This window comes from Tursiops truncatus, chromosome 17, assembly GCF_011762595.2.
Source record: "Tursiops truncatus isolate mTurTru1 chromosome 17, mTurTru1.mat.Y, whole genome shotgun sequence".
Lineage (NCBI taxonomy): Eukaryota > Metazoa > Chordata > Mammalia > Artiodactyla > Delphinidae > Tursiops > Tursiops truncatus.
Window position 1 is genome coordinate 42174390 of NC_047050.1, and position 25120 is coordinate 42199509.

Here is a 25120-nt window from a genome sequence, read left to right on the forward strand (position 1 = left end):
GAGGAATACTTTATTATACTTTACAATACCTGTGGTATACATGAGGTATATATTATTAAATTATTAGTCATTTACTCAAGATTTTGTTTTCTGCAGAAAATATTGAATATGAAATGGAAGGGGTGTGTGTGTGTGTGTTTGCTTAATGCTTGCCACCTTAGGCTGTTAGGGCTTGGTTTTCTGAAAAAAATCTCTTGAAGGGAGTTTAATAATAGTTGGAGAGGGTATCAGATAATTTAAGAATATTTGTGATATATCAGCTGTTCCAGAGCCTGAGCCAAAAATGGCAATGTATTTTTATAGAAGATAGCACAATCATTTCTTGTCTACTTGCCTGTGGGGAAGCTCAGCAATTTCAGCTATCTAATCACTGTTCCTTTCTGGAACATCTAAGAATAGAGAGAACCTTGTAGTAAATGAAAAAGAAATTCAGAGCTTATTTTACCTCTTCTATTTTTATGCTTTTACTGTTTTTAACATTCTCCATTAACATTTTCAGGAAAAACTTAAAAAAAAAAACCGAAAAACAATGACCAGATGTGTAAGTTAAGTTAATATTAAGTGGTGGACACCTTAACTTCTAAATTTAAGGGGATTAGCACGACAAAAGTGTTTGTTTTTTTTATGTACCAGTCAAGGCAGTGTTCTGTCAGAAGCCCAGTTTCCTTTTATCTTGAGGCTCTGCTCTGCCCTACCCAGGCTTTGAATTATACTGCTTTCAGCCTTTTTTTTAAACATCTGTATTAGAGTATAACTGCTTTACGATGGTGCGTCAGTTTCTGCTTTATAACAAAGTGAATCAGTTATACATATACATATGTCCCCATATCTAGTCCCTCTTGCATATCCCTCCCACCCTCCCTATCCCACCCCTCTAGGTGGTCACAAAGCACTGAGCTGATCTCCGTGTGCTGTGCGGCTGCTTCCCACTAGCTAGCTATTTTACGTTTGGTAGTGTATACATGTCCATGCCACTGTCTCACTTTGTCCCAGCTTACCCTTCCCCCTCCCCGTATCCTCAAGTCCATTCTCTAGTAGGCCTGCAGACCTGCTTTCAGCCTTTTTAAAGAGGAGAATCTGGAGAAGACCTATCGACTTCCTACTATCCCCAGGTTGGAAGTGGTATATATCCTTCTCAAATTTCATTGAGGAAAACTGTCTTCATGGACGTTATGTATATCTTAGAAGTCATATCTCAGAAACAATTCTACATTCTGGAAGGGGAAGCACAAAATATTGATGGATAGCTAGCCATTTTTGCCATACAGGTGTTCTTTCTCATTAATATATTGATCATTTTAAAAGTATGTTATGCTTTTGTCAATAACCTTCAATATATCTAACGTGTATATTTTGTTTATAACAGAAAAAGTGATAACTGGAGAGCTTTTATTTCATTCTAATTAGATTGAGTTTCAAAACATTGCTTAGTGGAGGCAGGCTGTTCAGTTCCCCAAATCTTTATTGCTGTATGCTGGAGCAGCTAGTTGAAGGCTATTTTTGCCCTTAGAGAATTAATGGCTTAGTATAGGAGATTTTGTAAACTACTAACTACAGTGCAAAACCAAAGCAAAGAGGAGCTCTAAGGAAGCACAATTAATATTTTTGGGATACTAAAAGAAAGGAGTGGTTATGTCCAGGTATTTGTGGCCTCTAAAACACAGAGGTAAAATGGAGAGGTAAGAAAAATTGAAAATGAAAGGATGGAAAATCATATAGTAGACAAGCACTATCCAAAAATAACATAAAGATCAGGCAAAATAAAACTTAAGGCAAAAGTATTGATGGACATATATAATAGATGCTGAATTATAGTAAAAGGTACTGTTCTCCAAAAAATATATGATGGCTTTGTATGTACCTAACAACCTATGTTCGAAATGTGATAGATCAAGCAGACAAAAAAAAATACCCAAACTGGGTCTTTGAATAGCACAATTAACAAGATTATTTTATAGATACATGTAAAATTCTGCACCCAGCAGATAAGACAGTGTACATTCTTTTGATGCACACATTGGATATGTATAGACATTGAAAAAGACTTGGTCAAAAAGGAATTCTTGACAAATTTCAAAGAATCATTATCATAAAGACCATCCTCTCTGGCCACAATACAATTAAATTAGAATAATTACCGATATGTTTGAATTTACTTCTACCATTTTATTATTTGTTTTGTCTTTGTAAGCTCTGATTTTCATTCTTCTATTTCCTCTCTCGTGCTTACTGTTTACTTTTCAGTGTCCTGAAATAGCTGCTCCATACTTTCTTTCCAGGTTTTCTGGCTACCTTTAGTGAGAAGGAGTGGAATGTGCTTACTTTATCTTACCCAGAACCTGGAACCTGTTAACATTTTGATGTACAACCTTTTAGAGACTTTGGTTTCTGTGTGTGTGTGTGTGTGTGTGTGTGTGTGTGTGTGTGTGTGTGTGCGCGCGCGCACATACACATATAGATTTTTTTTTGTAATTTGTGTTTTTTAATGTTAGGAACATGTTTTAAGGACATTAATTTTTTCATAATGTTATTTTAATCATTGGCATGTATTACATTGTGTAACTGTTCCATAGTTTGTTTAATCAATCCCTTTTTGTTTGTTATTTAGGTTATTTTTCATTTTCTGTTTTGTAAAATGCTTTAACAAACATACTGGTAGATAAATCTTTGCACACACCTCTGTTTATTTCCTTAGGAGAAATTTTTATCAACTATAAAATCAAAATTTGTGAGTAATTTTAAGGTTTTGGCATGTGTAACCAAATTATTCCCTGTGAAAAATTTGTTAACAGTATCTTCTAACAAGCACATTTTTGGTCCAGTGCTGTTTTTTATTATCAAAAAATATTTCTTTGAAACTTTTATAGATGGAAAATGCTATCATATCTTTTATTGCTAGCTGGAATTATCATTTTTTTAAACCATTCTCTTTTCATTTCATTATGAAGAATAGCAAATTTTTATATTTTGTTAGCTGATCTATATTCAGTATTTTTCAGTTATATCTTTTGGATTTTCTGTATAAAAAACAGTCATCTTCATGTAATGGTGATTTTGTGTTCTTCTTGTAAGTACTTACACTTATTTCTCTTTTTTACCCTTCCTTAGTTGTTTAGAAATTCTCTGACTGTCTCAAATAATGATACTGGTAATAAGTATCTTCAACTCACAGCTATTTTCCTTAGCTCCTACAGTAACTGCCCTAAGTTATCTTTTAGTTACCAAAGCTGATGGATTTAAAAAAAAAAAATTCTTGTATTATAGAACCTCTCTACTGCATTACCAATAAGGAATCCTTATTCTTAACCTTCTAAATAAGTTTTGTTTTGGAATAATTTCAACCTTACAAAAAAGGCAAGAACATTAGAGAGAACTAACTTTTCCTGTAACTATAAGTTGCCTATGTTATGCTGCATAACCCCCCAAAATATTTTACACCAAAAATTTGATGAGGAAGTTTTTAGGTGCTGTAACCAAGTCATCAACCATGGAATCTCTGTTTTTGAGCAACTTGGCTTCCTAGTGACCATGTTAAGATAAACTGATTACAAGTACTGTCTGTTTGTAACCCAAGTATTTGCCATACACTATTTAATTTAATCATATCAGATAAATAAATAAGATATAATCTTTGCTCTCTAGGATTTCATAGTTTAACAGAGAAGGTAATTATACGTAAACATATACAAATGATAGGCTTATGAGGTAACATAAGCCCAAGAAAAGTGATACAGTCTCCTTAATGTTGATGTGTAGGGTGAGGGACATTGGAGAAGAGGATATAGGGCAGAGGACATTCATACTGGGCCTGAACAAGATGGGAGAATGGACAAAGTGTTCCACACAGAGGGAAGATCATGAGCAAAGTCAATGAAAATTCATAGTGTTTTTTTTGGCCCTGTGGGCATTAGATGTATGTGTTTGGAGGAATGGGGTTTGTGGATGGGAGAGAGTTGGATAATGATAAGAATTTCTGGAAAGGTTGACTAGTAGGAGGCTGTTGTTTTAGAGCCATCTAATATGACGTCTTAGAGGTTCTTATCCCCAGAGTGACCTTGTGTTTTCAGATGCTTGTGGAATAGACCTGAATTACTGTTATTTCACTTGAACAGATATATTCCTAGGGAGTATGGAGTGATGAGAGCTCTTAGATCTGCTGTTTTTTTTTTTGTGGTACGCGGGCTTCTCACTGTTGTGGCCTCTCCAGTTGTGGAGCACAGGCTCCGGATGCGCAGGCTCAGCGGCCATGGCTCATGGGCCTAGCCGCTCCGCAACATGTGGGATCTTCCTGGACCGGGGCACGAACCCGTGTCCCCTGCATCGGCAGGTGGACTCTCAACCACTGCGCCACCAGGGAAGCCCAGATCTGCTCTTTGACATTTTTCTGTAGCAAACTTTGAACTAGGTTATTATGAGGGATTAAGGAGATAGTGTATCATTTATTCTGTTGGTTAGTTCCTGTTTGGCCTTGCGTGTTTTAATACGAAGACATAAATAGTCTTCTGTAGAAGTAGTTCTTTTTAGATACTTGTTTCTGTTACTTTGGTGATTTGGCTTATTCATCTCAGCTTGTATGATGAGAAACTGAGAGAAGATGTTAATAAGTAGATGAAAAATCCATCAGTAGGTTTTCTGTCAGTTACAGTACATTTACAGTATTATGTTTCTTTCGTTACTTTGCATTATATGTTTTCTCTGGTTCTGTCTCTGAGAGTTTTTTTTTTTTTTCTGGTGCAGGGGAGACAATAAAAACTCAAACTCTTAAGAGGATTTTATGAATTCTCTATTGATGACAGGTTTTTCAGAAATAGGAAAACCAATGTTAGTCATGCTTCTTGACTTCTCAGAAACTTCCTTTTTTTTTCTTTTTTTTTTGTGGTACGCGGGCCTCTCACTGTTGTGGTCTCTCCCGTTGCGGAGCACAGGCTCCGGATGCGCAGGCTCAGCGGCCATAGCTCACCGGCCTAGCCACTCCGTGGCATGTGGGATCTTCCCGGTCCAGGGCACAAACCCGTGTCCCCTGCATTGGCAGGCGGACTCTCAACCACTGCGCCATCAGGGAAGCCCGAAACTGTTCATTTTTAACATCTCTCTTGAGTAGTGATAGCATGGGGGAAATATACATTTTAAGGTTGAACATTTTGATACTTAGAATTTCTTTTGGAAGCGTAATTTGTTAAGCATCATTTTAGCATCTACTCTCGTAAAGTATTTGTTCCCTAAATTTATTGATATTTTGTATGTTAATTTTATAGCATATGGTAATTGGCACTCTAAAAGCTGCTAATATGAGAAAAACTTGAACTTAATCATTCTACATTTCTTTTCTGTTTGTATCCATTGGTAATTAATGAAGGAGTTGGTTTTTGCAAGCATTTGTGGTGGAATAAATTTAAGTAAGCTTTCTTCTAGCAGGCTTCAGTGTAGGTGTTAACAATGTCAGTTGCTGACAGAAGTTGATTCTATTTTGTCAGTAAAGTTCTGATTTAAAGAATACAAGCAGATATTTCATGAAATAGCTAAAATTTTTATTATTTTTTACATAGGTTTTATAGTGGAAAATGCATTTGAATAAAGTTTTTAATCTTTTTCTCCTTTGTCTTTTTAAATGCTGTTTAGGTTTAGTTTCACTTATATTTTCAATTATATTCCTCAGTAATATATCTATATACACATTTATTGTGTGAGAAACTTGTGAGATTATGAATTCTCATCATGCTTTATCTGTTTTCTTTCTTTCCCTACTTTTCTCTTCTTCATTGTGTTCTTTTTCCCCTTTTTCTCTAATACTTTCTGTGTTTTCTTCCTCAGTCATATTCTCCCCCTTTCCGTGTTTCAGTATTATACATTAGTAAGTGGAAATCATTGAATCCGTTATGATGGTCTTGTTTCTTCTATCTTTCTTCCTCCAGACCTTGTTTTTGAATATCTTTATGGGTATTTAAAGTAGGAAGACAAGACAGTAGCTGCAAAAAGAACCTTAAAGAAGCTCTTCTTCCTCTTATGTATTGTATAATCAGTATATAGTAACATTGTTTCATTTGGGAAAGTGTTTATAAAATAGGCAGAAATCAGACAAAGTACTTGTAGATTAGGATAATCTTTGAATGGGATCTAGAATTATGTTGTTAAAAGGTATGGCTTATACGGTTTCTCTTAGCATGTGAAACTTCATTATATAGAACTTCTTTGTAATGGTTTTTGTTGGGATGGATCTGCTACTTATTAGCTGTGTCTCTTTGGCAAGCCTGTTTACTTATCTGAATGTTAGTTTCATCTTTGCAAAATATGATAAATGATACCTGTCTTTCACATATATTAAGTTTAGTAACATTTTAAGAATAATTATTTATTGATAGATTTAACTTCTAATTGGTTTCTTTTTTCCCCTATTTTATAGGTTATGTGCAGAGTCTGATTAGACGAGTTGTAAATAACGTAAATATTGTTATAAATAATCTCATACTAAAATATGTTGAAGATGATATTGTTCTTTCAGTCAACATCACTTCTGCAGAATGCTATACAGTAGGTGAATTGTGGGATCGTGCATTCATGGATATTTCTGGTGAGTAAACGTCAAGAAGAGTATAGCTTTTTCTATTGTTGAAACAGTTGTCTTGCATTCTGAACCTTTTTTTGGGCCACCAGGCTCCTAGATAAATCTAATGAAAGCTTTATGCCTTCAGCCTGGAAAAATGCACATATGTAAAATTTAGCATACAATTATATTAATTTTTATTCTTTTTTACCGGTCACTTTCTTGCTTCAAATATTATATATAGTATTTTACAATGCTGTGGGTTGAAGGAATAAAAATTAAATAATACTTAGTTAAAATTTTGAATGTTTGTGAAAGAGGAAAGGGGACATGTTGCTTTTGCATAGTTCAGTAATGGCAAAACAGTGTATCTGACTGATTTATGTTTTAGGTTTGTGTACTACAGAGCATATTTGGGATTTTTGGATAATCCCAAAGCCTCCTTTATTATGTGCTGCATTCTCCTTCTGCTTATAGTAAAAGAACTATTAAGTAATAATATAATTTAATAACTACCAAATATTTATTATTATTTTATTTATTATGTTCTACATGGAAGGTAGGCACTGTGTCAAGCCTTGAAATTAGAGTTCTGAAAAAAATAGTGCTGTTTCCTAGTTTTGTCAGAAGACATAATAGTTAAATAAGGCACAACACTTGTTGATACATGTTCTGATAGGGTAAGCAGTAGGTATTTTTGGAAAGTATAGTAAGGAGACTATTGTGAACACCTTTTATTTGTGACTCGCCATTGTACCTAATTGTTAAAGGTGCTGGCACTAAAGTTAGACTACCTGAGTTTGAATCCTGGCTCTCCCAACTTCATAGAGATGTATGACCTTGGGTGAGTTACTTCACTTCACTGTTTCTTTGTTTCCTCAAATATATACCACAGCATAAAAGTGTCTTATACATAGTCAGCACTCAGAAAATGAGCTATTATTATTATTTAAATTCATTTTCTCAGATTCTCATTACAATTCCATAAAGTGATATCCTTTCTCATTCGTTTAGTCATATATTCATTTACTTATTTTAAGTCCTAGTTACAAGAAAGCAAAGTGAAATTGAGTCTCAAGGTTACTTAACTTGTCTTGTTAGGGCATACAAATAGGAACTAGAAGAATTGGAATATAGTTTTGTTTTTGTATGTTCTTTAATGTTTGGCCTTCACATTTTAATAATGAAGAATAATCCTGATCTTGAAGCTCTGTTGTGAGGCATAAATAAGAGCATATGCAAGGGCCCAAATTTTGTTTCTGAGACATTTTCAATGCCTCCTTCTTATCCTCTGTGGAAATAAATATTTGGTTAAAATGCCAAAATAAAAAGTTATGAAAAACAGAAAACAAACAGAACTGGATGATGCAGGATTGAATAAATGAGTTGAAATTTTAGGGGAAGAAATGTCATTTATAGTTTTTACATAGAAGTAAAGCAAATATTACTCTGGGAAGTTATTTATAATGAATTAGAAAGAGTCTTGAATTGGGAGTTAGGGGATCTTGGTTCAAATCTTCCCTCCAGCACTAACCTAGTGCAACCTTGGGTAAGTCATTTGTAAATGTGAATTATCATTGCTGCCAACCTACCAGTGTATTTATGAGAGTCAAGTATGATACCACATGAAAGCTCATGATGATGGTGGTGGTAAAAACAGCAAAGAGTATTTTCCATTTATTGAGTGAGTGCTTGTTAACTGCTGTGCCTGGTGCTGTTTATGTTTTTTGTTTTTGTTGTTTTTTTAGTTAATTATCTTGTTTGAATCCTTTAGCTTCTGAGGTAGATACTATTTCCCCTTTTATTAATTTTTAATTCAACATTTGGTACTTAAAAGGATTTATGTAACATACACTTGTTATAACACAGTATAATGAACGCTTACCCTTTAAGTAACTAGAACATTAACAGTTTGCCCCTTCCAATGTATTTTTCCCTGTCCTATTCCCTTGCTTCCTCCTAGAGTTAACTGCTGTATTAAATTTTATCATTTAATTGCTTTAAAAAAGTGCTGTAAAAAGGAATGAAGTCCTGATACATGCTAAAACATGGATGAATCTTGAAAACATTATGCATACATGTAAGCATTTCTTTAGGGCATATATAGTACTTAGGAGTGGGTTTGTTAGTTGGGAGGATATGCAAATATTCGCATTTTCAAAATAATGCAGAATCATTTTCCACAGTGCTTGTTAGATAGACATAGTTATTATCCTCATTTTATAGATTAAATTGTAGTACGTTATGTAAAGTAAGTACCAGAACCAGAATTCATTTTGTACCTTTTTAAGATAGTTCCTGTTATATTTGTGTTGAAGAAAAATATTTTTCAAAGCTTAATAATTTCCTCTCTCACCAAAAAATTTTCTAGGATATCCTTGAAATATGATCACTTAATATTCTTATAGCATAATGGATAAGAACATGTGCTCTGGAGTAAGCTTGTCAGAGTTTGAATTACACCTCTGCTCTTTATAAACTGTCTAACATTACAGATTATTTACCCTTACTGTGCCTTTGTTCCACAGCTTTTAAACAGAGCCATATAAATATTATAAGAGATAATGGATGTAAAAGATTTAGTGTAGTGTCTAATAGCAAATACTCAGTGAATTATAATTATTATAAAGAGAGGGAAGGAAGCATCTAGCTGGTTTCTTTCATTTCTTGTCCTATTATGATAATTTCTTTAATTTATGTACATGTATATAACAATAACTAAATCATTTATTTGATTTCAGTTAATTTCAAAATGAAATTATATGGTGTTTGTTTTTTTCAACTAACAGACAAATTTGAAATTTATTGGCTGAATAAAACTTTACTGTTTTCATACATGTGCATACTCTTTATACTTCTTAAAAATTTAAATCCAAAAAAAGAGAAGAAAATTAAATGTTGAATTAATTAGAGGTTGCCAGGATATACTCAGAAATAGAAAGTATAGTTTATTGTTTTGAAGATTCCCATGGCCATAGCATGTGGATAGTTGCTAGCTGAAAGTCACTGACCAAGTAGATTTGGGCCTAATGTTCACCTAGGAATTGCTTATTAGTTAGGAATAAATTTGCTAAAGGTTTTATTTTCTAGTTTGATACTTTACCAGCAATTGTTTCCATTTTTATTCCCTTGAAAACAAACTTTATACCATTACTGGTAATTTTGTAATTTCTTCATTAGTTATTATTTAGAGGTGTGCTGGCCACTGGAATATTCTGTGATGATGGAAATGTTTTATTTTTTACTGTCCAGTACCCTAGCCACTAACTGTATGTGGCTTTTGAGTACATGAAATGTGCCTAATGTAACCAAGGACCTGAAATTTTAGTTTTATGTGATTTTAGTTAATTCATAGGTAAATTTAAATAACACCGTATCGATGGTGGCTACCATACTGAAGAGTGCAGTTTTTGAGAGTAGCAGTAAGTTTTTCAGTGTAAAATAAATGTTAAATGAGCGACTGTTACTCAAAATATTTTTTTAATGTGGTTTTTCAAGAATTTTATTTATTTATTTATTTATTTATTTATTTATTTTTTGCGGTACGCAGGCCTCTCACTGTTGTGGCCTCTCCCATTGCGGAGCACAGGCTCCGGATGCACAGGCTCAGCAGCCGTGGCTCCCGGGCCTAGCCGCTCCGTGGCATGTGGGATCTTCCCAGACTGGGGCATGAATCCGTGTCCCCTGCATCGGCAGGCGGACTCTCAACCACTGCGCCACCAGGGAAGCCCAAGAATTTTATTTTATTATTGTTATTTAATATTACATTGCAGATAGTGAAATGTAGCAAAATTTTTCATAAAGTTTGTCTTAAATTTGTAGTTAGGTGTCAAGCAAATTGGGGGCAAGCTGCTTCGTTTCTTTAGGCTCTATTTGATTCTTTGTACATAAAATGGGGATTATTGTGCCTAAGGTTGTTGGAAGATTTAAATGATATAATAAATGAAAAGTTCTTTTATAGGTTCTGACATCATGTATTAAATGCGCTATTAATCTTATTTCTGCTATTATTTTTATTACTGTTACACTAATAAATAATTGACTTTTTTCCCTCTAACTTTACTTTTTACTTAAAATGTTTTTCTTTCCTTTTTAGCAACTGATCTGGTGCTGAGAAAGGTTATCAATTTTTCCGACTGTACAGTTTGTCTTGATAAACGAAATGCTAGTGGTAAAATAGAATTTTACCAGGATCCTTTATTGTACAAATGTTCCTTCAGAACACGTCTGCATTTTACATATGATAACCTAAATTCCAAGATGCCATCTGTTATTAAAGTAGGTGTTTCTTTTTCTAATAGTTGAGTTGCATGTTTCTACTTTATTGACTTTCATGCATGCTAATTATTATTAAAAAGCAAAGAAGAAATTAACCTCATAAATATATAAACCATTATTTTTTGTAAAAATGTTTTATTTATAACTTTTATGTTAATTGTTACATATTATAACTTTTTGTATTGTGTGTTCTAATAGAGGTATTTTGGGGACACCTTTTTTTTTGTGACTGTAGTTTCTTTTTTAGTTTGTCCACCTGATTAGTGTTTTTCTCTTCAAGTAGATAGAAGAGATCATATCAAAAAGTGTATTTATATCCATGGTAGACTGAAGATCAATCTTTATTTCAATCCTTATAAATTGTTTATGTGATAGCAATAGTTATTGACCCTTATCTTTCTTAGGTAATGTTGCAAGACTTAAATTTGCTTATCTAATATCTTAGTTTATTGGTTTAGGAAATTTTAGCTTTTTATCTGTGGTTTCAACATGTAATTACAATTTTATGTCAATGGGAATTTTTCAGTAATGTCTTTTTTTTTTGTTTTTAGAGGAGCTTTATTTATTTATTTAACATTTTTATTGGTGTATAATTGCTTTCCAATGGTGTATTAGTTTCTGCTTTATAACAGAGTGAATCAGTTATACGTATATCCCCATATCTCTTCCCTCTTGGTCTCCCTCCTTCCCACCCTCCCTATCCCACCCTTCTAGCTGGTCACAAAGCACTGAGCTGATCTCCCTGTGCTATGCGACTGCTTCCCACTAGCTATTTTACATTTGGTAGTGTATATATGTCCATATGTACACTACCACTCTTTCACTTTGTCCGAGCTTACCCTTCACCCTCCCCATGTCCTCAAGTCCATTCTCTAGTAGGTCTGCATCTTTATTCCCGTCTTGCCCCTAGGCTCTTCATGACCACTTTTTTTTTTTTTTTTAGATTCAATACATATGTGTTAGCATATGGTATTTGTTTTTCTCTTTCTGACTTACTTCACTTTGTATGACAGACTCTAGGCTCTAGGTCCATCCACCTCAGTACAAATAACTCAATTTCGTTTCTTTTTATGGCTGAGTAATATTCCATTGTATATATGTGCCACATCTTCTTTATCCATTCATCTGTCGATGGACGCTTAGGTTCCTTCCATGTCCTGGCTATTGTAAATAGAGCTGCAATGAACATTGTGGTACATGACTCTTTTTGAATTATGGTGTTCTCAGGGTATATCCCAGTAGTGGGATTGCTGGGTCGTATGGTTGTTCTACTTTTATTTTTTTAAGGAACCTCCATACTGTTCTCCATAGTGGCTGTATCAATTTACATTCCCACCAACAGTGTATGAGGGTTCCCTTTTCTCCACACCCTCTCCAGCATTTATTGTTTGTAGATTTTTTGATGATGGCCATTCTGACTGGTGTGAGATGATATCGCATTGTAGTTTTGATTTGCATTTCTCTAATGATTAATGATGTTGAGCATTCTTTCATGTGTTTGTTGGCAATCTGTATATCTTCTTTGGAGAAATATCTACTTAGGTCTTCTGCCCATTTTTGGATTGGGTTGTTTGTTTTTTGATATTGAGCTGCATGAGCTACTTGTATATTCTGGAGATTAATCCTTTGTCAGTTGCTTCATTTTGTTCTTCAAGGTACTGGTAAATATTTTTAATGTGTATAGTTACTCTTTAAGTGTAAATCTTGTGTTCTTTTATTGCATAACAGTTTTCTTTACCTCTTGTCTGTCTGTCTACCTATTTATCTGTCTTTGAAGAAGAATTCACACAGTGACTTGTGATCTTGTTAACTAAATTTTAATGTGGAATGAAGTTTTATTATTGAATTACAGGCTTTTGTACTATAATGGAAAAGCCAGCCCCAAGTCTGAACACTGGGATTGACTACTGTGCCTGTTTGGGCATGGCTGTATAAATTATGTATTATTTTTACATTAGGCTTTTTTTGTTTGTTTGTTTTTTGTTTTTGCGGTACGCGGACCTCTCACTGTTATGGCCTCTCCCGTTGCGGAGCACAGGCTCCGGACGTACAGGCTCAGCGGCCATGGCTCACGGATCCAGCCGCTTCGGGGCATGTGGGGTCCTCCCGGACCAGGGCATGAACCTGCGTCCCCTGCATCGGTAGGCGGACTCTCAACCACTGCGCCACCAGGGAAGCCCTACATTACGTTTTTTAAAACATAAAACACTTGCTATTTTATGTAGCTTTATTGTACTTAAGTTTCTATTTATATATGAAATACACCCATTTTTCTTTGGTAGTGCTCAGTCATGAGTATGTTTTTGTTTTCCTTATGCATCCTACAGTGCACATTGTTTAAATTCTGCTACTTTTCCCTTCTATTTTTGAATTAGCTTCTTAGGTAAAGATAAGCATGGAAAAGTATTAATTCAAAAGTAATTATGCCACTGTCTCAGGACAGTGGACTTACTTTCCTTCTTTGACCTTGAATCTACTAGTAGAGTTGGGGAATGTTAAGGGTGGATTCAAGATATATTTTGAAAGCAAGTAATGGATATAGGGAAGCCTTACTATATAAAAAAAATCTTACTGATCATTAGTACAGATTTAATTGTCCGTTCTAGGATGTGGCTAACTTAGAGGAAAGTAAAAATAAGTGAACTTGAGGAAAACTTAGTGTTGTCATATAAGTTTTTCTCAAAACTGACTAGCCATGATATTTTATTGTAAAAAGTACCTTTAAATAAACTTGTTGACAGGTGGTTTTTGACTTTTGTAATCACTGAGTGTGAGGTACCATTATTCTTAACTGAAATTAAATTTTGAGGTTTTTTTTTTTAATACTACTGTGATGTAAGATTTACTGTTTCGAATTAGACCCATCATTCTTCCACCTCTTAGTGCTTGGAAATAAGTATTAAATGGACATGATTAACCTCATTGATCACCTGAAAGACAGGGAATTTCCCAGAATGTTCCAGACACCCTAATTATTTGTCTAAGACTCTCAGATATGTTCAAGTGGCTTTTGAGTTTATTTGTATTTTGGGTGGGCTTTTTGTAATTTTCTGTCTTTTGTGAGTAATAAATATGTCTTTAGAGATTTTATCATCTATGAGATGTAGAGCTTAGGGTATGTAATTTATTTAACATTTCCCCTGTTTTTGAAAATTTACTTTTTCTTAACAGTTTTTCAGAGGAATGAAATTCTACATATAAATTTTTGACCATATCTCTGATTAATTCCTTAGGAGAGATTTCTGTAATTGCAAATATCTTATTAATGGGTTTAAACTTTTTTAAGCCCTGTAATCTGTACTGCAAAATTGTTTCCAGAAAGGTTTAACCAGTGTATATGCTCATGAACATTAGGGGAGTGCCTATATTACACTCCTGCTATCCTTAAATATGATCATGTTTTAAAAAAGCCAAGCTGTTTGGCAAAAATAATACAAATTAATATTTATTTGATTATTGTCAAAGTTAGATTTTTTTTTTTTTTTAAAGAAGATGTTGGGGGTAGGAGTTTATTAATTAATTAATTAATTTTTGCTGTGTTGGGTCTTCGTTTCTGTGTGAGGGCTGTCTCTAGTTGTGGCAAGTGGGGGCCACTCTTCATCACGGTGCACGGGTCTCTCACTGTCACAGCCTCTCTTGTTGCGGAGCACAGGCTCCAGACGCGCAGGCTCAGTAGTTGTGACTCACGGGCCTAGTTGCTCCGTGGCATGTGAGATCCTCCCAGACCAGAGCTCGAACCCGTGTCCCCTGCATTAGCAGGTAAATTCTCAACCACTGCGCCACCAGGGAAGCCCAAAGTTAGATTTTTGAAAATATGTTCACTGGCCATTATTTTCTCTTTGAAAAATTCATTCAGGTTCTTTGTCAGTTTTTCTATTGTGGGTTAACTTTATTGATTTTAAAGATATTTACATGTGTGTGTGTGTGTGTGTATATATATATATAGTGTGTAAAGTATCTTATATGTTAAAGATATATATGTTGGTGTGTATAGTATTTTAAGCACATATATACATACATACACACACAGTTGACACCGGTTTTGCTAAGACAGCTTATCACTGGTGCTGTTGGTGCTGTATGGTATTTAAAGGGTATGGCAGAGAAATCTCAAATTGAAGAAGAGCTTGGCAGGCCTGCGGTGCCCGCCCTCTCAACTTGTCCCCCATTTCAGGGTCTAGTAAGTGTATGATTTTTAAGTCAGTTTTAAGAAACCTGTACTCATATTTGAATATGGTATTTTACACCTCCCCACACAACTGTCTTCCCCTTCAAGTACAACTTTTTGTGCCTTTAGCCCTAAAAATATGACGATTACCGTTACTTCTTTTTCATGTTTCATAGACATTAAAATACCAGTTAGTTAAAATAAACCTTCCAAGAGACTTGACTTTATGGCTTAATTGGTTTTATTCTGTGTTTATCTAACAGCAGGAAACCATTACACTGAGGCTGTCTTTATATTGAATTGATGTCTCGTTCTATAAGGAGAACTTAGATTGGACTGCTTTGTGCCTTGTTGATAATAATTAATCTTATTTCTTATAACTGGTTCATGTTATAAGTTTTATACTATGTTTAAATCTTTTATTTAAAGTTGGTTTGAGAGATATTCCTGATCATGTTTTCACTTGGTTTTCCATATTTGACAATAATCATTTTATCATGTGCATACTTACATAGTTATAATGTTAGTAATTTACTCAACAACATGTTTTTAGGATGTGTGTGTATTCTTTTTGGTTCATAAAGCTGAAAAGGGTGATTAAAGTCTTACTAAAATGACATGAAACTTTTATTCTTAGTTGTGACAGAGATTTTTATGGTGTTTGTTGGAGTACTGTCGTACTCTTAACATTATAAGGTGGGTATTTTGGTAACAAAAACTTTTGGGAAAAGTTATCTGGAAATCCAGTGTGACTGTATCTTCTCATTATCATTTCTATTTCCACTTATATAGTTTAGATTAATATAGTTTCTATCTAAAGTGTATTGATCATCATAGAAAAATCTGTTTAAATTCCTAAGATTTTAAGCTATTATTTTGGCTTAAATATTAGAAATGTTGGGACATTACTGTTTCTCCTCTGGTTTCCATTTTAAGACTTAACATTTCTCTACTTATGCTAAATGGTACTCCCTTTGAATATGCTTTTGTTGATGTTTTTGTTTTTTTCAAAATACAGATTCATACCTTAGTAGAGAGTTTGAAACTTTCTATCACTGATCAGCAATTGCCTATGTTTATCCGTATAATGCAACTTGGGATTGCTCTTTACTATGGAGAAATAGGAAATTTTAAAGATGGAGAAACAGAAGAGTCTGCCTGTCACAATAAAGATATGTTAGGAAACATTACAGGTAAATATAACAAAAACTTTTATTTTATAACTATTGTTTTTACAAAGTGTTTTCACTATTGTGAAACTTCGAAAACTACAACATTAGATTATGTTTTGCAGTGTTCTAATATGATGGGGTGATTTTTTTTTTTTTTTTTTTTTTTTTTGTGGTACGCGGGCCTCTCACTGTTGTGGCCTCTCTTGTTGCGGAGCATAGGCTCCGGACGTGCAGGCTCAGCGACCATGGCTTATGGACCCAGCCGCTCCGCGGCATGTGGGATCCTCCTGGACTGGGACACGAACCTGTGTTCCCTGCATCGGCACGCGGACTCTCAACCACTGCGCCACCAGGGAAGCCCCATGATGGGGTGATTTTATTTTGCTTGTTTGACACTAATTTTTTTCTTTCCTACATTTTGCATACTAGTCTGACTTTCTGTTTTCTACATGTTTAAAAGAACTTGAATATTTCTAATAGGTATAAGTGTTTGGAATATACATTACATAAAAGTTAAGGCAGTCCAACCTCAAGATTTCCTAGTAAATTATAGTACAGTTGACCCTGAACAGCATGGATTTGAACTGCGCAAGGTCCACTTGTAGACAAATTTTTTCAGTAAATACATACTACAGTACTACATGATACATGGTTGGTTGAATCCTCAGATGCAGAAATGTGAATATGATGGAGGGTTGACTGTAAAGTTATATCTGGATTTTCAACTTGCACCTCTAACTGCCTTGTTGTTCAAGGAACAACTATATTGATAATTTTTCTGCAGAGTCTCAGCAAGAGTTATTATAACTAATTAACTTATTTATACTTAATTATTATATGTAATTATAATTGACTATAATTATACCTAATTATATGCTTCATTGAAGGATACCTACTTAATTAATTGGAGCATTACTTAAAGAAGTATATACTTCATTGAAAGATACTTAGTGGGTTAATTTCAGTTATTCAATTCATTATACTTTTACTAAAGCCTACTGTGTGTAAGACATTATTGCTGGGAATGTGGTAGAATGTAGAGATAAAGAAATGTGGGAAAATAGAGACAAATTCTCTTCCCTTAAAATCTTAATATACAGTGGAGTGGACAGACGTGAACAGTTAGTTAAGCATGATGTATGGTAGAATGATAAGATGTTTGTTTAATAAAAGTATGAGTGATCTGAAGTAGAAAAATGGTGCACGGGATGATTGGCTTTGACTTGTGTTGGGTCTGAGACTCAGGAAAAATTTGGAGAAGATGATGATTAACTTCCATAGTTTGAGCCTTTAGAAAAGGGCATTTAAAACTTAGGAACAAATAATCTTATTTAAAAAAGGGCAAAAGACCTGAATAAACATGTATCCAGAAAAGATATACAGGTGTCCAACAAGCACATGAAAATATGCTCAATATCATTATTCATGAGGGGTAATGCAAATCAAAACCACAGTGAGATACTGCTTTACAGTCACTAAGCGGTGTAGTTATAATAAAAAAGACACATAATAAGTGTTGGCAAGGATTTGGGAAAATTGGAACCCTTATGTATAGCTGGTGGGAATGGAAAACAATCTGGTTTGTCAAAAAGTTGAACATAGAGTTACCATATGAGCCTAGGTAGGGTTCTATTCCTAGGGTTATATGACAGAGTTGATAACATATGTCTAACATAAAAACTTGTATGTGAATGTTCATGGCAGCATTATTCTTAATAACCAAAAAGTTTAATAACCTAAATGTCCATCAGCTGATGAGTAGATAAACAGTTGTGGTGTATCTGTACACTGGAATATTATTCAACCATACAAAAAATGAAATACTGATACATGCTAAACTTTGAAAACATTAAGTGAAAGCAGCCAGTCAAAAAGGAACATGTTGTATGATTTCATTGATATGATATGTCCATGATAGCCAGTTCTGTAGAAGCAGAAAGGAGATTAGTAACCTGGGCTTGTGGGGAGGAGGGAATGGAGAGTGACTGCTAATGTGTAGAGGTTTTCTTTTTGGAGTTTCATGTTTCTTAGAACATGAAAATATTCTAAAATTAGATAGTGATGATGGTTGTACAACTTTGTGACTACACTAAAAACCACTGAATGGTATACTTTTAAAGACCAGATTTTATGGTATTTAAATTATAGCTTAATAAAAATTTTTTATCACCTTAAAAAAAGCTTAGGGAACATTAATAAGCATATGTAGATATAAAACATTTTATTTCATTTCACACTAGGCAGCAAATTCTTGTTAGACATTGTTCCTGTCCTAGCGATTCATTACCTAACACCTAGAACAAAACCTAGCATATAGAAACTGTTCAATTCATTTTTTTCACCATGCTATTATGATAAATTTCAAATATATAGAAAGGTTGAAGGAATATTATACAGTGGACACCCACATACTCATCATCTAGATTCTACAATTAATATTTTGTCACATTTGCTGTATCATATATCTGTTCATCTAACACCATTTTCTCTCCATCAATTCAACCAGTTTCTGATGCCTTTCGAGGTAAGTTATGGACATCAGTATACCGCACCCCTAGACTTCAGCAGCATATCATTAACTAGAGTTTATATTTATTGATGGTTCTTTTTCTTTTTTTGAAGATTAAATTCATAAGGTGAAATGCATAAATCTTAAGTATACTATTTAAGAAGTTTTGAGAAATGAGTATGCCAGTGTGATGCAAAACACCCATCAGGATATGGGTCATTAACATCTCACCAGGTTATCTCATGCCTCTTTCCAGTCATCCCTTGCTCCAACTGCCTGCCCACCCCCACTCCACTCAAGAAAACCCTGTTCTGAATCTTTAAAAAATCGTGGATCAGTTTTTGCTGTTTCTGGAATTTCGTATAAATAGAATCATATAGTATGAATTCTCTTGTGAAAGGATTCTTTCATTAAGCATAATATTGTTTTTTACTTTTAATTTTAAAAAACTTTTTATTAAGACAATTTTTAGAGCAGTTTCAGATTTGCAGCAAAATTGAAGGATAGGTACAGAGATTTCCCATATACCCCTGATCTCATACGTGCATAGCCTCCCCCATTATCAGCATCCCCTCCAGAGCGATACACTTGTCACAATTGAGGAACCTACATCATTATCACCCAGAGTCTATAGTTTAGTTAAAGTTCACTCTTGCTGTTGTACATTCTATGGGTTTGGACAAATGTATCCATCATTATGGTATCATACAGAGTATTTTCACTGCCCTAAAAGCGTTGTATTTTGGGGATTCATCTGTGTTGTTGTATATATCAGTATTTCTTTCCTTTTTATTGCTAGGTACATTGTATGACTATACCATATGAATATAACATAGTTTATTTAGCCATTCCCCTGTTGATGGATGCTTGAACTATTTCCAGTTTTGGTTATTATAAATAAAGATGCCCTGGACATTCTTCTGGAAGTCTCTTATAGACATGTGCTATTCCTTCTCTTGGGTAAATGCCTAAGAGTGGAATTTGTTAAGTTATATATATATATATATATATATATATATATATATATATATATATATATATTTTTTTTTTTTTTTTTTAAGAAACTACCAGGTTGTTTTCTCAAAGTGGTTGTGCCATTTTACATTCCTATCAACAATGTATGAGAGTTCCAATTGCTTCACATACTTGCCAACATTTGTTGTTGTCAGTCCTTTTTACTTTTAGCTATTCGGATGGATATGTTTTGATAGCTCATTGTGGTTTTAATTTGCACTTCCCTGATCAATTATTTTGAACTTTTTTCATGTGATTATTGACAGTTAATATATCTGCCTTTGTGAAGTTTATGGTAAGTATTTGCCTATTTTTAAACCATTTTTGGGTTTTATTACTGATTGGTGGTTCTTTTTTTTCTTAATTTTTTTTAATTTGGAGTATAGTTGATTTACAATGTTGTGTTAGTTTCTGCTATACAGTACACACACATGGTTCTTTATATATTCTGAATTCAAGTCTTTTGTCATATACATGTCAGATGCACTTGGGGAGTATTTTTTGCTGGTCTGAGTTGCCTAATTCATTTTTAAATACGTGTCTCTTGAGCAGAGTTTTAAATTTTGATCAAATGTATTTTTCAAAATTTTCCTTTGTAACTATTCCTTTCTGTGATCTAAGAAGGTGAGTAGGTGTTTGTTTATTTGTTTGTTTGTTTCTGTATGTTAAAAAGAGGGTTGCTTGCTTCCAAATGAGTCTGAATTCGTTTTTTCATCTGTCTAAAGCAGAGATCCTTAACCTTTTATTGTGTGTGCTATGGACTCCTTTGACACTCTGGTGAAGCCAGTGAACCTTTTCTCGGAAAGTTTGAAGCGCCTTGATTTTAATATGCCATGGTGTCCTTCCCCAATTCTGTTTATGTCTTGGGGATGTTTTTGCCCCTTTCTGGTGGTTCTTTTCATGGCCTCAGTAGTTTCCTTACATGAAACTGATTAATACTTAGGTGAGGACTGGAGTGGGACCCTCTCCAGGTCTCAGGAGCTCTCACCCTGAACAGGTCTTTCTTGTTTGGTACTCTGCCCTGCAAACTCTAGCCACCTCAGTCTGCCTGGAGTCAATACTCTGTTTTCTCACCTAAGGATGTTAGGATATACCATTGCAAGGGCAAAGAGTATTTTCAGAATTCTGACCAGAGATCAAAGAGATGCTTTTTTCTGTTCCAGGTCACAATTCATTCTTTTTACAAGGAAGTAAGCAAAGATTTAGAACTTCAAAACCTTCTTTCATGAAAAATCCCTCTTAATTTTTAATTAATATTATGTATAAATTATAGTGACTGATTTCTTAGACTTCTCTTAGTGATGTTTCTTTCTTTTGTTTCAAAAGATCAAGCAGTGGGATACTCCTCCTGTTTATTGGTTTTGACAAGAGAGGTCCAGAGTCCATCTCTTTGGACCCAGCCTGGTCCTGGGTTGAGCTAACCTGACTTTTTGTTTTATAACCAAGATGATATTCACTGATGATGTCCAATTTGAGATCTTACAAGGGACAGTTAATAACAGGCTTTATTTATTCCCCAATAGAAACTTATATGATATTTAGGTTAATAGCAAGATATGAAGGTCAAGTAAAATGTTTTCTGGATTTGTAAGTTTTATAATTTATTTTGAAGTAAAATGGCTAAGATCTCTTGGTACTGTATTTTAGGTACTCTAGTTACTATTTATCAAGTCTTTTTTGTCCCAGATGAAAGAGGTCAATAGCCATGTGTCATGACCTAAAAGTGTACGATGTTCCAAGAGTCTCCTGTCACGAGAATTAAAAAAGTTACAAAGTTTTTCTCACCAGAAAACCTGGAAGTGAATCTGAATGAGGATGATATTTAATGGAGTGTGTGTATTTATTGATTCATCATTGAAGAGTATGTATGTTTGAATCTGCTGGAGGGTGCTTATACCATGAATTTTTAAAAAAGTAATTTCTTCTGTAAATTCCATGATGATCTGCATCTCTTTTGTTTGTATTGTTAGAATAACATTAAGGGACCTTGATGGATTTTGTCTTACAAAGGTGGAATAAGTTACAGTGGTTGGAATTTAAATCCTTAGTCTGCCAATTTGTAACCACATAAAAGTTCTTTGCTATAATTTTTCATCTATAGAATAGGAAAGATGTTATTCACTAATAAGAAAGTCACTGTTTTTCTTAACTACATATGAGAATAGTTTCCTTATAGCATTTACTTTCATTCTTTGGGATAATTCTTTTCTTGGTGGGGGCACATTCTGCCTAGGAATACTTGCCATTCTCTTTCTCTGTTGGGTGCATCAGGAAATCAGGAACTTTTCTTGGATTTTTCTGATATTATGTTTCTGAGAAAAGTCAGTTTTTCAGCACCGTAGCCTTATTTTTGGAAGGTAGGTTATATGTTGTTGTTGTTGTTTAAATTAATGAGTGAAATCCTAAAGAATGAATTTATTCTTTGTATTTATCAAACACATTTAAAAGTATGTAATAAACTACTTCCCATATAACATTGTGGATTATGAAAGGAGATTTATACAGTACAATATATAGAAACTTGAAAATGGTAATGCTAAATTATTGGTTTCAAGTAATAATAACCAATGTATGACTTGTTCATACTTTATATATAGAAAGAATCATGTGGGAGAAACCTTTATATAATTTAAATTCCTAATTGTCCTCTTGCTTTAATTCCCTTTATTTAAAATGACTTTATTTTGATTGATAGGTGCTGAAGGTGAAACACGAGTAGATATGCAGTATCCTGGTCAGTACAAAGGCCAAGAACTGTATTCACAGCAAGAGGATGAGCAGCCACAGGGATGGGTATCATGGGCCTGGTCATTTGTGCCTGCAATTGTGAGTTATGATGATGGTGAGGAAGAGTACCTTGGGAATGATCCTACATCAACCACACATCAACAAAAAGCACAGACTTTGAAGGATCCTATTGTTTCTATAGGATTTTACTGTACAAAGGCAACTGTGACTTTCAAAGTAGGTTTCTTTTTTTTTTTTTTCGCTGCTTATCTCTCAACTTCAATGCTTAAATTTTGACTTCTAGTAAGAATGTGGCTTAGTTTATTTTACACTTAGTAGATGTGAGACAAGAGTCTAACAATCTTTACTTCATAAAATTATATGTCCCTTCATCTGAAATCTCTGAATTTTGCTCTTTTTGTCTTCTTAAGGCCTTCTCCACTTTCCTTTTTAATAGCTTCATGGAAAGTTTTTCTCTCCCTACGGAATCTTTCAGTTGGCATATAGAGATGCCTTAGTATTTCCATTAAAAAAGAAATGCACATAAAAAAAACTCCCATGACTTCATGTACCCCTCTAGCTACTGTTTCATCTCTGTGTTGTCTTTTCATTAGAAAATTCCTTTAAAGCATTGTTTATATACATTTTCTCTCTTTCCTCACCTCTCTTTAAGATAGTTCAGTTTATTTTATTATCTAGATCTTGATCTAACGCTTTTTCAGCATTGTTTAAAATACTTTGAGTACTTCCTCCACTAACAAATGCATGTAAAATACATTCTCAAAAGAGATTATATAATAGGTATTTTCAGGTTAAACAGTAATAAGGTGAACATCCTTTTATTTTATTTTATTTAATTAATTTATTTATTTATGTTTTGGGATATGCTGGCCTCTCACTGCTGTGGCCTCTCCTGTTGCGGAGCACAGGCTCCGGACGCGCAGGCTCAGTGGCCATGGCTCACGGGCCCAGCCGCTCCGTGGCATGTGGGATCCTCCCGGACCAGGGCACGAACCTGTGTCCCCTGCATTGGCAGGCGGACTCTCAACCACTGCGCCACCAGGGAAGCCCATCATCCTTTTATTTTGAAAAGTATAATATGTTCTTCTTTGATCATATATTGTCTTCTCTGCCCCTCAGCTGTAACTCATACTTAATTTTAGGTTCTTTCTTGACTTTTTATCATAGTATTATCACACATTTAATATTCCTGAACAGTACCTAATTCATTCAGCAAATACATATTAGTGCCATCTATGTACCAGGCATTGTTTTGTCTCTGGAGTTCACTGTGAACAGGTCAGATATAAATCCCTGCCTCTTAAAATGTAAATTGTTATTATAAACAAATAAGATATATAATATACCCGTTGATGATAAGGGTTATGTAGAAAAAAGAAAAGGAAAGAGGAATAGCGAATGCTTTCACTAAATGGGAAGGGAGTTTTGCAGTTTAAAAGAGGGTGATCAGGTTGCCAAGGGGAAGACGGGGGAGGGATGGATTGGGAGTTTGGGATTAGCAGATGCAAACTATTATATATAGGATGGATAAACAACAAGGTCTTACTGTACAGCACAGGAAACTATATTCAGTACCCTGTAGTAAACCATATGTATATATGTAATAAACAGTATGTGTGGTGTGTGTGTGTGTGTGTGTGTGTGTGTGTGTGTGTGTGTATATATATAGTGGCTGTACCAATTCACATTCCCACCAGCAGTGCAAGAGTGTTCCCTTTTATCCACACCCTCTCCAGCATTTATCGTTTCTAGATTTTGTTTTGTTTTTTGTTTTTGCGGTACGCGGGCCTCTCACTGTTGTGGCCTCTCCCGTTGCGGAGCACAGGCTCCGGACGCACAGGCTCAGAGGCCATGGCTCACGGGCCCAGCCGCTCCGTGGCATGTGGGATCTTCCCGGACCAGGGCACGAACCCGTGTCCCCTGCATCGGCAGGCGGACTCTCAACCACTGCGCCACCAGGGAAGCCCTAAAGTACTATCTTTTCTGGTGACTTGTACATGTTTACTTTTAAATTGGAAATTATTCTGGTACATTTTTGTTAAATTCAGTGATGAGAAGAGTTGTAATTAAACCGAGTCTGTCAAAACAGGCATTTATATACAAAACTTTTATAGACTTTTGGGGTAGTATTTGTCATTAGTCAATGTATCTTTAAAAAAATTTGAAACATTTATGTCTCTCTAACGTTTCTCTAAGGGAAATATGTGGATATTTTGGAGGAAGACGTTAGAATTATTGTTCAGCTTGGGTCTAAAGAATGTATGGAATTAATTTGTGGTTCATATTCTGGTCAGAAAATAAGGTCATGTTTCTGCATTAGCATTCTGAACAGTTGATATCAATCCAACAAAAATCATGCCAAATTAAATGTAGCATTTAAAAAATAATGTTGAAAATTGTTCTTGTAATGTTTGAGTCCTTTTAATCAATTAATTGCTTTTTTTCTACAATAATTGTAGACAGCTGAGGGGTAATCAAGTTTAAAATATTCAATTTTACTTAAGCATTTTAGATTATAGAACTGTACTTTGAAATAACAACATTGTGTATACCATTTCTTGAAGCATCCAAGAAATAAAGGCTTACATTATATAAAAACTCGTTGGTATAAAAAATGAGAATAATTAGTTGATTCCCAGTATAAAGAGGTTATCATGCTTAGAATTATAGCTTTTCACTTTAATAAGTTC

General features: G+C 34.4%; 1 protein-coding gene across 11 annotated transcripts in view; it reads left to right on the top strand.

Annotated features, from left to right (window-relative positions):
• Positions 1–25120, top strand: part of VPS13B (vacuolar protein sorting 13 homolog B) — a 797029-nt gene that overhangs the window by 50449 nt on the left and 721460 nt on the right. For all 11 annotated transcript variants that reach the window (XR_012327282.1, XR_012327281.1, XR_012327280.1 and 8 more), the window contains exons 5-8: positions 6401–6568; positions 10638–10819; positions 16006–16180; positions 22378–22646. Coding sequence is in view for 8 of the 11 variants with exons in the window: in XM_033843006.2 (XP_033698897.1) it covers positions 6401–6568; positions 10638–10819; positions 16006–16180; positions 22378–22646 (794 nt within the window). In the remaining 3 variants the exon portion in view is untranslated. The remainder of the gene's footprint in view (positions 1–6400; positions 6569–10637; positions 10820–16005; positions 16181–22377; positions 22647–25120) is intronic.